This window comes from Wallemia ichthyophaga (assembly GCF_000400465.1).
Source record: "Wallemia ichthyophaga EXF-994 unplaced genomic scaffold scaffold15, whole genome shotgun sequence".
NCBI lineage: Eukaryota > Fungi > Basidiomycota > Wallemiomycetes > Wallemiales > Wallemiaceae > Wallemia > Wallemia ichthyophaga.
In genome coordinates, this window is record NW_008806288.1 from 45,992 (window position 1) to 59,671 (window position 13,680).

The 13,680-nt window shown below is 46.7% G+C and overlaps 11 protein-coding genes across 11 annotated transcripts; 6 read left to right on the plus strand and 5 right to left on the minus strand.

The window, feature by feature from the left end:
- On the plus strand, positions 1-684 carry J056_001357 (uncharacterized protein; the record flags this gene model as incomplete). Its single annotated transcript, XM_009270985.1, has 2 exons — positions 1-408; positions 457-684. The coding sequence occupies 2 exons, from the start codon at positions 1-3 to the stop codon at positions 682-684; spliced, it is 636 nt and encodes a 211-aa protein (XP_009269260.1).
- Positions 685-731: 47 nt separating this feature from the next.
- Positions 732-1,315, minus strand: J056_001358 (NADH-ubiquinone oxidoreductase 21.3 kDa subunit; the record flags this gene model as incomplete). The annotated part of the gene is made up of 3 exons (XM_009270986.1): positions 732-916; positions 970-1,251; positions 1,300-1,315. 3 exons carry the CDS (start codon positions 1,313-1,315, stop codon positions 732-734), a joined length of 483 nt encoding a protein of 160 aa, XP_009269261.1.
- A 306-nt stretch (positions 1,316-1,621) lies between these two features.
- J056_001359 (Cytosolic Fe-S cluster assembly factor NBP35) lies at positions 1,622-2,602 on the plus strand (the record flags this gene model as incomplete). The annotated part of the gene is made up of 1 exon (XM_009270987.1): positions 1,622-2,602. One exon carries the CDS (start codon positions 1,622-1,624, stop codon positions 2,600-2,602), a length of 981 nt encoding a protein of 326 aa, XP_009269262.1.
- A 145-nt stretch (positions 2,603-2,747) lies between these two features.
- Positions 2,748-4,031, minus strand: J056_001360 (putative U3 small nucleolar RNA-associated protein 11; the record flags this gene model as incomplete). Its single annotated transcript, XM_009270988.1, has 7 exons — positions 2,748-2,969; positions 3,020-3,213; positions 3,262-3,472; positions 3,523-3,636; positions 3,687-3,908; positions 3,956-3,966; positions 4,010-4,031. The coding sequence occupies 7 exons, from the start codon at positions 4,029-4,031 to the stop codon at positions 2,748-2,750; spliced, it is 996 nt and encodes a 331-aa protein (XP_009269263.1).
- Positions 4,032-4,082: 51 nt separating this feature from the next.
- On the plus strand, positions 4,083-4,359 carry J056_001361 (uncharacterized protein; the record flags this gene model as incomplete). The annotated part of the gene is made up of 3 exons (XM_009270989.1): positions 4,083-4,162; positions 4,207-4,288; positions 4,348-4,359. 3 exons carry the CDS (start codon positions 4,083-4,085, stop codon positions 4,357-4,359), a joined length of 174 nt encoding a protein of 57 aa, XP_009269264.1.
- A 73-nt stretch (positions 4,360-4,432) lies between these two features.
- J056_001362 (Adenylyl-sulfate kinase) lies at positions 4,433-5,174 on the minus strand (the record flags this gene model as incomplete). Its single annotated transcript, XM_009270990.1, has 3 exons — positions 4,433-4,924; positions 4,970-5,119; positions 5,160-5,174. 3 exons carry the CDS (start codon positions 5,172-5,174, stop codon positions 4,433-4,435), a joined length of 657 nt encoding a protein of 218 aa, XP_009269265.1.
- A 52-nt stretch (positions 5,175-5,226) lies between these two features.
- On the plus strand, positions 5,227-6,185 carry J056_001363 (Protein bcp1; the record flags this gene model as incomplete). Its single annotated transcript, XM_009270991.1, has 3 exons — positions 5,227-5,742; positions 5,789-5,959; positions 6,018-6,185. 3 exons carry the CDS (start codon positions 5,227-5,229, stop codon positions 6,183-6,185), a joined length of 855 nt encoding a protein of 284 aa, XP_009269266.1.
- A 375-nt stretch (positions 6,186-6,560) lies between these two features.
- Positions 6,561-9,578, plus strand: J056_001364 (Transcriptional activator protein acu-15; the record flags this gene model as incomplete). Its single annotated transcript, XM_009270992.1, has 8 exons — positions 6,561-6,943; positions 6,993-7,030; positions 7,080-7,389; positions 7,438-8,501; positions 8,553-8,627; positions 8,678-8,786; positions 8,839-9,016; positions 9,066-9,578. 8 exons carry the CDS (start codon positions 6,561-6,563, stop codon positions 9,576-9,578), a joined length of 2,670 nt encoding a protein of 889 aa, XP_009269267.1.
- A 163-nt stretch (positions 9,579-9,741) lies between these two features.
- On the minus strand, positions 9,742-10,672 carry J056_001365 (uncharacterized protein; the record flags this gene model as incomplete). The annotated part of the gene is made up of 3 exons (XM_009270993.1): positions 9,742-10,430; positions 10,474-10,486; positions 10,532-10,672. 3 exons carry the CDS (start codon positions 10,670-10,672, stop codon positions 9,742-9,744), a joined length of 843 nt encoding a protein of 280 aa, XP_009269268.1.
- Positions 10,673-10,792: 120 nt separating this feature from the next.
- Positions 10,793-12,853, plus strand: J056_001366 (uncharacterized protein; the record flags this gene model as incomplete). Its single annotated transcript, XM_009270994.1, has 4 exons — positions 10,793-10,882; positions 10,937-12,235; positions 12,282-12,311; positions 12,359-12,853. 4 exons carry the CDS (start codon positions 10,793-10,795, stop codon positions 12,851-12,853), a joined length of 1,914 nt encoding a protein of 637 aa, XP_009269269.1.
- Positions 12,854-12,925: 72 nt separating this feature from the next.
- Positions 12,926-13,668, minus strand: J056_001367 (FUN14 domain-containing protein 1; the record flags this gene model as incomplete). Its single annotated transcript, XM_009270995.1, has 4 exons — positions 12,926-12,998; positions 13,047-13,260; positions 13,306-13,317; positions 13,368-13,668. The coding sequence occupies 4 exons, from the start codon at positions 13,666-13,668 to the stop codon at positions 12,926-12,928; spliced, it is 600 nt and encodes a 199-aa protein (XP_009269270.1).
- Between the last annotated feature and the right edge of the window lie 12 nt (positions 13,669-13,680).

Sequence of the window (13,680 nt, forward strand, 5' to 3'; positions counted from 1 at the left end):
ATGAACTTAAATTTAAAATTACCACAGCAACTCAGGCAGTACTCTACGTCTATTGATAAGCTATCCAGTTTCGGCGTTATCCACAAATCAAAGAGGCTAGGAAGAGGTAGATCCTCCAACCAAGGTAAAACTTCAGGCAGAGGTCAGAACGGTCAGAAGAGCAGGGGCGATGGCAAAGTGGCACCGTGGTTTGAAGGTGGACAGACGCCCCTCACCAAACGATTCCCAAAGACTGGTTTCTACAACTACAATCAGACAAATTACGCTACAGTACCGCTATCGAGACTGGCGCAGTGGATACAGCAGCGCAGAATAAATGCTAATACGACCATCACTATTAGGGATATAGTACACTCGAACCTCGTCCACGGACTTTCGAAGAAGGATGGCGTAAAGATACTATCTGATGTGAGTTGTGCTTTGTTCACTGGGCGTATTGTATCTGACATAACACAGCTTAAGCCAACCGCGCAACTCCCACCAGTACACATTGAAGCGTCTTCTGCGTCCAAACCTGCGATCGAAGCTATAGAGGCAGCAGGTGGTTCATTTACTCACAAATACTTCAACAAACTCTCTCTCAGACAGCACCTCAACCCTCACAAGTTCCCAATTCCCGTACACGAAGCCGCACCAACCAAGAAAGCTGATATTCTCTTCTACGATAGGGTGAGCAAGCGTTGATTGAGCCATTTTGATTGAATAGATATAAATTCTGTATACACATGTTTTTACTCCTCCTTCGATCCTCCTGGAACCTGTCTAAGTGTAGCGAAAGACTCTCTCTTGTTACTTCTCTCTTCGAGTGAGGGATGAGGACCGATGCCGGCCGTGAGGGTACCGCCGGCAGCCTGGAAAGCACCCATCAAAGCACCGAACAACAAGCATCCTCCAGCAGCAGCAGGAATGCTCTTGGCTGGTGTATGGTAGTGTTAGAATGTCTTCATCTATCCCATAAACTCCACTCACATCTAGCTCCTATTAATGACCCTGCCGCACATCCACCTGCCGCACTGCTGATTGCATCCTGATCACCTCTTACATTGCTCACTGCTGTCTCTGTAAATGCGAAAGTTGCGCCGACAGCAGCGAAATATGAAATTGTCGAGCCTGTTCTAGTGAAAACACCCATCGCACCTTTATTGTGCGTCTCTAGCGCATTCCTCACGGTCGACACGAGGAATCCAACACCAGAACCACCGATTGCGCCCTGGCCAGCTAATTGGAGTGCGGGAGTTGGATGAAATCCGGCTGTACAGAGTTTGTGAGCCTCGTTTGCTGTGTGTGCGGTCATCTTACTCTCTTTGATTGGCATTTCTAAAGTGGTGGTCGTCTCTCAAGATGCGTTTCGGGTGCTTTGGAGGGGTTTTTGGATATTTGGAAAGGCTATATGGCGTATTTGGGTGGATCATATTACTCACACTACTGTCGTCTTTCTCAATATCTCTCGCTCTCTGATTGGTCGAGCTTGTCGTGCAGCTGAGAATACCCCAGATATTGTAAAATACACATTACATTAAACCCTAATAAAAGCTACGTAGCCGTGATAAATATTAAAATCTCACCTAGATATCAGTCAGTGGCAACTCGTCCAACTTGATTACCCGCGCCCATCTTCGATATGTCGACGACGATAACAGAAACAGCGACAATCAATAACCCTAAGCCAGATCAGCCAGATAATGCACCAGAACACTGTCCCGGCACAGAATCCACCGACGCAGGCAAGGCGTCTGCATGTGAAGGATGTCCGAACCAGACGACGTGCCAAACGGCACCCAAAGGACCAGATCCAGATCTACCCATAATAAGATCACGTATGGCAGCCATTCAACACAAGATTATGATACTTAGTGGTAAAGGTGGCGTCGGTAAATCTACATTCACTTCGCAGCTCAGCTGGGCAATGTCGGCAGACGATACCAAAGAAGTCGGTATTATGGATGTTGATATTTGTGGACCATCAATCCCCACTGTTATGGGACTCGTGGGCGAGACTGTCCACCACAGCGCTAGTGGTTGGTCGCCTGTCTACGTACAGGAAAACTTGGGTGTCATGTCCATTGGATTTCTCCTTCCTGATGAGAAAAATGCCGTCATTTGGAGGGGTCCCAAGAAGAATGGACTAATTAAACAGTTCCTCAAGGATGTCGACTGGGGCGAGAATATGGACTATTTGCTCGTGGACACCCCACCAGGCACCTCAGATGAACACCTCAGCTGTGTCAACTACCTCAAGGAATCTGGAATTGATGGTGCTGTTCTCATCACTACGCCGCAGGAAGTAGCCTTGCAGGATGTGAGAAAGGAAATCGATTTCTGTCGTAAGACTGGAATACCGATTCTAGGTCTCGTCGAGAATATGAGCGGCTTTGTATGTCCTAATTGTAAAGGCGAGAGCGAGATTTTCGCCGCAAGTACTGGTGGAGCTCAAGCTTTGGCTGATGAGCAGGGCTTGGAATTACTCGGCAAAGTGCCTCTCGATCCACGCATAGGACAGAGTTCAGATTATGGGCTCAACTTCCTCGAGGAGTATCCCGATTCTCCTGCTACAACAGCCTACCTGGATATAATAGACAAGATCACTCAGAAAGTTGAATAGACTGGAGTCTTTGAATTTGCAACTTAACTAGCACAATCTGCACGACTAGCACAATTAGCACAATTAGCATAATTAGCACAATACCACGATCATTTTTATGAAATAAATTATACATGTTTCTATATCGCACTGATAGCAAATCTCCTCACTTGCTCCTCTCAGCTCTCCACTTGAATACTCTTGCCTTGCCTTCACGGCCCTCCTGCTCGCCAGCATCAATGTCTGTCTTCTGGCCCTTCTCGAGTTTCTGTTTGGCGCCTTTACCCATGAGTGCCTTTGTCAGTTCGAGCTCGCGTGCAGCTCTGTCCATTGCATCCTGTCTGAAGACTCTTTGAGTGAGTTCATTGAGTGTCTTCTTCAGCTGTGTCTAAGGCGGGTTATTAACAGGATGAAACGGGCTGCGCTATCGATACACACCTCGCCAACAACGACATCGTCGAAGCCATCATTACCATCTACAGCGTCATGTTCTTCATCAACTGCCATACTTTCCTTCTTCTTTGAACGCTTCTTCTCCTTCTTGCTCAGCTTCCAGCCGAGGTCTGCGAGGTCTACAGCGTCGTCGTTGTGGTCATCTTCCTCCTGGACAGGATTCGTGGGTTCGAAGTATGCTGTTTTATGATAAGTACGCGTGCAACGGCAAACAGTTGCAGACTCACGCTCAGAATCATCAGTAAAGACAATATGTGGTACATAGTCAGGAATAGACCTTTTGCGAGATTTTTTGGGTTCGTCTGAGGGAATGAGATTGCACTGCTTGAGAGCGTATTCCTCGTACTCGTCCAAACCAATATCCATTCTGTACTCCTCGTTTGCGAGCTGTTTGATATTAGCCAAACTGGACAAATTCCCGACGAGTTTATATATTCTCTGGAGAGTTTGAGTGTAAGTGAGGGTACCTGACGTATATAGATAACCACCTTCTGATTAATTGCACGCTGCAGGTAGATATAACCGTTATCTTGGGTTTTGAGCACCTTAACGAGGTCATTAGGCAGTGGAGTGTTTCCTCTTTCCTGGAAATGCTGACCAGACTACAAGGTGGATTAGGATGGCTGTATTGTACACTGCAATACATACACACCTCCGTCTTCTTCCCAACCATGCCAAAGTAAAACTCATCCTTATTCTTCAGCTCTGCCTTCTGCCTAAGCTTCGTAAGCCTGTCTCGCTTGCTGTGGTAGTCACGCGCTCTCTTGACGTAGTCCTTGTGTTTCTCGAGAAAACCGAGCTTCTGGCGGTGCAGCGGCTGTGAACGCTCCTTGTGGTTGCGACGCCTGATTGCATTGCGAAGACTGCTTCCCGGCTATTATGCAGTGTCAGTAGGTTTGTTGGGCTGTATCGCTTGCTCACCATGATGATGGCTGTCGGTGATAACGATGTGAGTGGGAGATGTCAGTTACAAACAGCGTGAAATATATTCTAGCATTTGTGGAATACATCCGATTTATTTCTTTCTCCGTCTTCCCTTGTATCTTTGATGAGCAGCGCTAGGAAGCCAGAAGATATGACAGACAAAGAGCTCAAGGAGGGCATAGTAGCGATGGAGGCTGAGATTGGGTTGGTGATTTCTTACACACCCATTCACAGCTCAATTATTGCAGTGGCTGCGAAGAAGCGGAGAGAGTGCGCAAGGAGTACATAAACAAGCTAGAAGAGTACAATTACTTTAAGGATATTGGACAGGTGTGTGATGCGCGTAGACACAACTTCAAAACTCATAAAACGCAGATGCTCATCGGTAGAATCGCAGATAGGACTGGCAAGACAATGAAGGACGTTTATAAAGATCTTGACATTGAGGACGACTAGATGGCTACATTGAACTCTTTAGTTTCCCAGAAATCCCTTTCCTTGGAGGTACTCGGTGATAATTTTAACACTGGCCTCTACATCATGCTCATCCGTCTTGATATGCAGTTCAGCATTTGCAGGTGCCTCATAAGGTGCGGAGACACCAGTAAATTCTTTAATTTCACCGCTTCTCGCCTTCTTGTAAAGACCCTTTGGATCTCTTTGTTCGACGACAGAAAGAGGCGCATCCACGTATACCTCAATGAAAGGCAAACCTTGTGCCTCGTGGAGCTGTCTGGCGAAGTCTCTGTCCTTCTTATATGGACTGATGAATGACGTGATTGTCAACGCCGCAGAAGACGCGAACAGCTTGGAGACTTCACCGATTCTTCTTATGTTCTCCTCCCTGTCCTTATCGGAGAAACCAAGATCCTTATTCAAGCCGAATCTAATGTTGTCACCGTCTAATCTGAAAGCTGATTTGCGGAGGTGGAGGAGGTGTTGTTCGAGTGCAGTAGCGATTGTCGACTGGTTCGATAAACTGATATTCTGCGACTGAATTTATCGACTCACCTTTCCAGAAGCAGACAAACCAGTCAACCAAATCGTCAAACCTTGTTGACCGAGCAATTCTTGTCTTTCTTGTTGGCTCACGGTACCTTCACTTATGTTAAGGGATAGCGGGGAATAACCACGACTAACCTTGGTGGAATGTCTTTGATTCTATTTGTGAGCTATTTCACTAACCAATCAAACCACTTACAATATTCGTAGCCATCGTCTTCGTTGTTCAGGATAGACATCCATCACGTGATTATTTGATATTCAAAATGAGTTTACAGGAGCCATTGAAGGGTACAACAAAGCGCAAGACCACTGCAGAGGATGACGAGGATAATGAGATTGTTAACGTTGATTTCGATTTCTTCAATTTGGAGGATATAGACTACCACGCTATAAAGCATCTTTTAACGCAGCTATTCCACTCAGATGCTGAACACCTAGAGCTACACACCCTCACTGATCTAATTTTATCTCAAAACAACGTCGGTAGCACTATCAAGGTTGATGGAAAGGAGTCCGATCCTTACGCCTTCCTTACTGCTATCAGTCTATCGAAACACAAAGGAAACAGCGCCGTCGGGAAGCTTTCGAGCTACCTCGTCGGTAGAGCAAAATCAGCTAACAATGATGCGCTGTGTAGCACTCTCATGCAGCTTTTGAGCGACGAGAGTGGAAGCAACGTCGGTGTCTTATTGGGAGAGAGACTTGTCAACATGCCTGTCGTACTTATTCCACATATGCTGAGATTCTTACTTGAGGAATTAGAATTGGCTAGCCAGTCTGTAGGTGGAAAGCGGGGCTATTGATTTAACTAACAAACCTTGGCAGGCACCAGATGATTTCAAATTCACTCACTTTATCATTCCTACAAGAACATACTTTGAATCAGATAACGATATTGATATGGACACAGGCGAACAAGGTCCAATGAAGAAAAAACGCGGCGGAAACGAATCCAAATTGCAAACATTCCATCCAGAAGACGAAGTTACTCAGGATGTAAGTGGTCTGGTGTCTTATGTGGTGCATCTCGCTAACACAAACACACAAACACCAGTTCACAGATCTAGTTGCAGACTACCAATTCCAACACGTTGTAAACAGAGAGAGTGATGAGTTTGGTGCTGATGTACGCGGACGTGTTATTCTCATCGAAGCTCAAAAATTCAAGAATGTGGTGCTACCAAAGATGATTGAAGCGACAACGGTATCAGCTGGATTGTAATGATTTGGAGTTTATTTATAGTTTGTTTCTTATTTCAACAATCAAACCTCGATGAATTCACTCCTATTCCGCTGCTTCTCGGCAACTGAAAATAGGCATTTCATAGATTCGGCAAGGATGCAACATGATATATGATGTTATTGTACAGCATGGACTAATATATTGCATCCGACTGAACCAAAAGATGATCATGTGCATTTCGGCGAACGAATCTAGTTTGGTGAATATACTGCATCAGCTGAGTGAGATGCCGTGGGAGAGACTGGCTGATATAAATTATCAGCTACAAAGCCTGTCTTCCAAATATTTAATCCAAAAGCTGAAATTTCTCGATCCCGTTCCGAAATCCGTTCGTTCGCTGTAACTCAAACTTCCATGGCCGAGAGACGAGAAGGAGGCGATCAGCAACGGCAAGTAAATCGCACGCCAAAAAGCGCCAATACGAACCAAGTAAATTTGCCCTCAATGTCCTCCCATCCCACATTGCAGCCGTTCGTTGGTCCATCAGTGATCTACCACCGGCCACAGCCAGCACCAGCGCCAACAGCGCCTCAGCTGCCACCTATCTACCGCCAAAACAGTGACAGGCCACCGCCTGAATTCAGTTCTCAGCAGCCCAAACCCACTCAACTCGCCCAGAAGCAGCGAAAGCGCAAGTCGGCAAACGATCAGTCACCAGAAATTCCAGTACTCGACCCACAGACTGGCCAGCCAATCAAGAAACGTTCTAGAACAACTAGAAGTTGTGACAGCTGCAGGTGCGTACTCCACACCCCACTCAATATGACTTCTGATAAGTGTCCCCAGAGCTCGGAAAATTAGATGCGATTTCCTACCTGATTTGGGTGAGTTTCGTGATTCATTGGCAGACACTAAACGCTAATACTATCTCAGAACCTCCTTGTTGTAGGCACTGCAAGCAAAATGGTTTGCCTTGCACCAGCAATCTGCCTATTTCAGAGACGCGATTTAAGAAACGTGCAAGCTCAGTTAATGCTTCATCTCAACCACCTTCATCGCGTCCTTCACCTCCTCAATCCGTTGTGATGCCGCCGAGCGTTGGCCTCAACCAACAACCCTCTGGTCTACATCTTGCTACGACTTCAAGGGCAACAGCGCGCAATCCATCGATAGCAACAACTGCCACGCCTTCAAGGGAACCTCCTCCACCTCCACCTTCGTTTCCGCTCAGATTACCGCCAGTGTGGGTCTCAGACTGCTAACAATTCTAAAGATGCTAAAATTTTCACAGCGGACGTGAGAATATGACACTACCTCCACCTTCTTCAGAAGCTAGAATGTTGGGACCCACCTCTATTTCCTATCTAGTCCACTCTCAAGCCCAGCTACCGACATCAGTCGAGCGTAATCTCAAAGCTGTCGACGATCGCTACCACCAGAAAAGCAGCGTGACTGCAAATGGTGATGGCTGGATACACCAAATGCAGAATCGTCCAGGCAGCTCACAAGATGCCCCTCTAGCTAAACCAGCCGCAATCAAGCGTGAATCATCGCAAATCCAACCACCTGCAGAGCTTGAGTTAGATGAGGAAACCACGCAAATGCTACTAAACATCTATTTTACAGATATAGCGCCAATATTTCCAGTACTGACTAGCGAGGAATTTTACAACCATCCTCATCCGTTGCTACTGCGAGCATGCTGCGTGATAGCAGCTACTGGACGTCAAATACCACTAGAAACGCTAAATGCATGTCGGTCAGCGTTGAATAGCACTTTGGCTGGATCTACCTTATCGCGTTCATCACTGGTCACTATCCAAGCATTGCTTATATGCAGTTTAAATACAGACGCACATTCAACCGCACTCGGTAGCTCAGGTAGCTCGATATGGTTGCGAAGTGGTGCAGCTATTCGCATGGCTCATGATCTTGGTCTACATAAAGAGTCAAAGGAATGCTCGCAGCGAGAGTCAAATCGCAGGCGACGTGTGTGGGCAGCGGTTGTGATAATGGATAGGTGGGCTTCGTGTGCGCATGGATTGCCTATGTCTATCAATTTAGTCGACTGCGACGTGCTTCTCCCTTCCCCCTTCGACTTCTACAGGGATGATAGTGATACGGAGTCTAAGCCTATCATAAACGAAGAACACAATAGACCTCATTCTTTCTTTGTCGAGATGGTCAAGAACTCCGTTTTGCTTGGCCGTATTCTTCAGACACTGTATAGTGCAGTGGGGCTGCGTCTCGTCACTGACGAACAACTTTTCAGTCTCGCAGCGGATATTGAGCAATGGAAGGGAGATCTACCGATTAGTTTGAAATTTACCGGTGTTTCGTCCAGCCCCCAATCTGGTGGGTGATGAGGTTTTAAATATGAAACAAGTCAAGCTGATAGCGTCGTAGGTATACTGCATATGGCCTATGTAACACTCTGTCTGCTTTTGTTCAGACCGATGATGCGAGCATCAGAGAATGACAGTGGGTTGAATGAATGTAGAGTTTTATCTCCAATGCTAACGACGGAGCAGTGTCCGAAGGACTGAAGCAGACGCTCGACGAACAACGCTGGATGAAGGTGTATGAAGCGTCGACGGAATGCATTGAATGGGTGTACCAGAACCAGAGCATAATGGACCAGTGCGTAAACATGCAATGATAGACGCCGCAGCCTCGCTAACGTACACTACAGCTGGTTTATAGCAGTGTACTGTCTCTGCTCATGCGCACTCATTCAGCACTACACTTGGGCGAGAGAGAAGTGTGAAGGTGCGTTGGATGGGCTGCGCAAGGTCGTCGAGATACTCGAACAATGGCAGAAAGGTGGTGGCGGCGATGAGGCCATCACGTGGCGCAACAAGCTGACAGATGTGAGTGGAGTATGTGGGTTCATGCGCTCATCTAACAACACCACCGCAGATAATTCATATACTGAACAAGTCAGCCTTGCGTCCACGCTCAGGCGGTCAAGATGTCACACATACAGACGGCGAAGCGACACACATGCGTAGAAATCCTTTGCAATTGCGCCAAACTGAGGATAAAATGAGCGAGTCGAGTGTGGGAGCGGGATATCAACCACATGCAAATCTCTATCCGGGTGCAATGGATTCACAGCATTCGACGTACAGCGGTAATAGCGGCAACGGGGGTACGTCATATGCAGCGCTATCGACGAATAAGGAGGACGCAGAAGTCGTTCAGTCGCCCTTCCAGACTGGGTCTAGTACTCAGTACAACTCCCATCACCCCGTTTACAGCTCCGTTATCGATGATAGTACACCTCATCACGCATTTTTTGATCTTAACGCATGGGACTGCCTCATGCAGAATTTTCAGCCTATTGGATCGGCTGGTGGACGTCGACATGGCGGGGCTGCTGGTGGCCCACCTCCAAACACACTCCCTGGAACTTCCTATGATCCAATTTAAACACCTCAACACCTTAAGTCACCGCGAGAATCCATACATTTCAAGCCCCCACAAACTGACACACTGAAACTAAGTTATGCAATTTTTATTATCTTGTTAGACAAACAAAATGACTAAACAACTGTTGTAATACATGAAATATTATTTGTCCTTTTACACAAGTTTACACAGATGCATCTCCAATTGGGTCCCAGTCAGTGACGAGGTACTCGTCCAAGCTGTCCAATTCGGCCATGTCATCTTGAGACAGCTCAAAGTCGAAAATATTTTTATTAGCCTCTAAGCGCTCTCTTTTGACAGATTTAGGGAGAGGGATGTATCCCTTCTGGACAGACCAGCGGAGGAGCACCTGAGCAGGAGATTTAGCGTGTTTCTCGCTGAGGCGTTTGAGGATAGGGTTATTGAATCTCATAGCGCGCGCGAGCGGGCCCCAAGCTTCAAGAGAGATGTTTTTCTGTTTGTTGTAAGCAACATCTTCTCTACGCTGCATGAATGGGTGTAGATCGAGCTGATTAACGGAGACGGGGTGTTTAGTTGAGGAGAGTTCAACTAGATGGCGAATTCCATAATTTGATACACCAGCAGATCTAATGAGCCCCTCGTCGATCGCCTCCTCGATAGCTTGCCACGAAGCCAATCTGCCTTCCTTGTGTGGATATGGGCCGTGAATCAAGTAAAGGTCTAAATAACCCAATCCACTTAATCTCACACTCTCGCGAATGGCTTTGCGGGAATGCTCTAGACCATCATTGGCCATTAATTTTGTTGTGTAGAAAATCTCCCCGCGTGGTACACCAGATTGCGCCATGAAGTCGTTGATCGCACTGCCGCACGCCTCTTCATTCTCGTACCCTGTCGGCGGTGAGTGGGGGAATTGCACCCGCTATTCACTCACATTCTGCTGTGTCCTGGGGGCGTTAGTGGTGTGATGTGGATAGCCTCACTCAGCTCACAATATGCCTGTAGCCAGCTTCTAAAGCTTGCTTCACGGACGTATAAGCTTCTTCAGACGTGCTCTCATAAGTCCCAAAACCGATTTGCGGGATTCTTTGACCGCTTTTCAAAAAGACGCTGGATGTGATGGAAAGTGACATCGTTGAAGAAAGAAGGAGGAGGAAATCGAAATAAATGTTTAACTTCTTTTTTAATCTCTTTTTATTTCCCAGCTTTGGATATTTCACTCAGCTGCTTCTTCTTCCCATCAACGACCACCGATGCAACTCGAGCCAATCAAAAAGCTGGAAATATCATCAGCTGCGTCGTCTACGCTGCTCAGGCTCTTTTCTTACGCGTTTCTTCGTCTGGTGTGTTCTGCATGTTGTGTAATCTGAGGTTAATGAGACTCACGCGAATTCCAGATCCCCGGACGCGTATTTGTCTATGCCATCGCTGCTTTATACCCAATCTATCTCTTTTTCTCATACTCTGCAAAACGCCACCGTAAATCTACACGCACTCATCCAGCACTTGCTCTCATATTTGGAATCCCCGTCAACGACTACCAGTACAATCTTGCAAACTTCATAATCAACACGCTTGTCTTTATAATGGCCATGGACTTCCTATGGTCCCCCCTTCTCCTTCTTCCAGCTTCGAATGTTGCGTTCGCGAGGCTGGGTCATGTCACCCACCTCTCTGCCAAGGTTGTTGCACGCGTTCCTCCACCTAATTGGGTCTCTCAGCACTCTTACGACGGTGGCGACCACGAGCCACTCGCTAAAGTCGTCTACAAAGCCCGTGACACACAAAATACTTGGCTCCAAGGCCCAATTCTTGCAAATGCATCGCCTGAGTCTGACTGGATGGACTCTGTCACTCTAGAAAATCTCTGGCCGTCGATTGAATACGATTACAGCGTAGTCTACTTGAACGGACAGTCTATCCCTGGTATTCCCTCACATTTACCTTTAAAGACTTCTCCAGATCCTAAGTTAACTTCTATCAAAGCTTCCATGTGGGGTGGAAATGGTGGCACTCAGCTATCCTTCGTCTCTGGATCGTGTGTAACTCTCGGCTTCCCATACAGACCATTCGCTCACTTCCAAGTACCTGGTTTCGATTTGCTCGCTGAATACATCAGCAACCGCTCCACACAGTTCATGATCTTCTTGGGCGACTTCATTTATGCTGATATCCCACTGAGTATAGGCACATTACCAGAGAACTACTGGAGAAAGTATCGCCAAACCATGTCATCAGATTCCTTTAGAAAGGTTTACGAGCAGCTACCATTTTACCACATGTACGACGATCATGAAGTCGCCAACAACTACGCTGGACTGGATAACCCTGATGCTTCCCCATTCAGAGAAGCGATGATCGGATGGAAGTCATACAACGCTGCAGGTAACCCTCAGTCAAGAGTACCAGGCACCAACTACTACTCATTCAATTATGGCGATATCGCTTTCTTTACGCTCGACACACGCGCTCATAGATCAGCTAATAATGCTCAAGATGGACCTGAAAAGACTATGCTTGGGGAGACTCAAAAGATTGCCCTCCTCGAATGGCTCAGCGATGTGAATCACACGGCTACTTTCAAGTTTCTTAGCTCTTCAGTACCGCTTACTCAACTGTGGAAAGGCGTTGATGGTCATCTTGACACTTGGAGTGGTTTTAAACATGAACGCAGCTGGTTGCTAGATGTCTTGCAGGTGAGTTTGGTGTTATGTTCATTGTCTCAGCTTAGTTGATTTGCAGTATGTGCCAAATGTGATTGTCTTATCTGGCGTAAGTGGTTATTACACCCAAGATGATTCCATTAACCGTCACTCAAGGATCGCCACGAAGCTGCAGCTGTGGAGATGAGGGACAGCATCACGGAATTTTCAACCAGCCCACTTAGCCAATTCAGTGTACCAGTGAGGACCTTTAAGCAGGACCATACTACATGGATAGAGGATGTGGTAAAGAAGGAGCAACTCAAAGACCTCTATCCCTACTTGATTTCCAATGGAAACGGGAAATTATCTCACCCTGATTCACTGGTACACACAACCGCACAAGACAGCGAGCACGTAACTGTTTCCAGACCTGAAGATCGCGTGCTGGCATACTTGCCAGATGGGTTTGTCAAATGGACGTCTTTCGACATTGACACAACAAGCTCAATCCCCACAGTCAACGCAACTATTTGGATAGACGGTAAGCCTGCGTGGTCAAAGCACATAGACGGCAAGCCTATCAGAGAATCATCCAGTGCGATATCGCTGATCGACTCTGTTGGTGATATATTTGACAGCATAGGAATGAAAATCTTTAGCCTGTTTTGATAACTTATAATATGTATCTAGCATTGTACACTATAATTGTTCATTTTTAGCCCTTTAATCTAATCAACCTAATCAACCCAATCTCAAACCCAAACCAAGGCCAGCGACGAATGTAGCGCGACTCTGAAAGTCTGCGGTAAGGAAGCTGATGAATGAGTTAGTTGTGTTGGATAGGGCATTGAAAATAACGCACTCAACGAGCTTATTCCAGACAGTGGCAACTGTCACACCACGCTGAGAGCTGCTGTCGCTCAACTTGCGCCGAAGAGACGCGTTGTATCGCTTGCTCATTTTGTCCCACTTGACGACAATCAGTCCTTGAGAGCGCATATACTGCAGAAAAACAAAAGCACCACCGACAAAGAAGGCGAGAATCTTAGCGCCCTTCTTTAAGAAAATACCGCAACCTTTTATTGTGAGCGGGGTAAGTCAGAGACAGGGGAGAAACATACAGATACCACAGACTATTTGAGTGGGTAAGTGGGAGTTAGACGAGAAATGGAAGTTTACCCACCTGATCCGAATCCAAGATGCTTGTAGTTGACGATACTATCCGGTACATCTTCGACGCCTTCGTCTGACGTATTCGCAGGCGATGGAGCGACCTGAGAAGATTCCGGGTTCGATTCACAGTTTAGTCTATTCCTGTGCATATCTAAAGCCACTGCGCTGCCTGTCAGGCCGATTGCACCGGCGGTTGTAAAGAAATTAGACTTTTGCGGGGATCGATAGCGTATGGCTGGAAAGTAAGATCTGCCGCTGCGTGGAATAGCCTGCTTTGAAAAACCCTGTGCGCATCTCGATAATTTCAACATAATTATCCACTA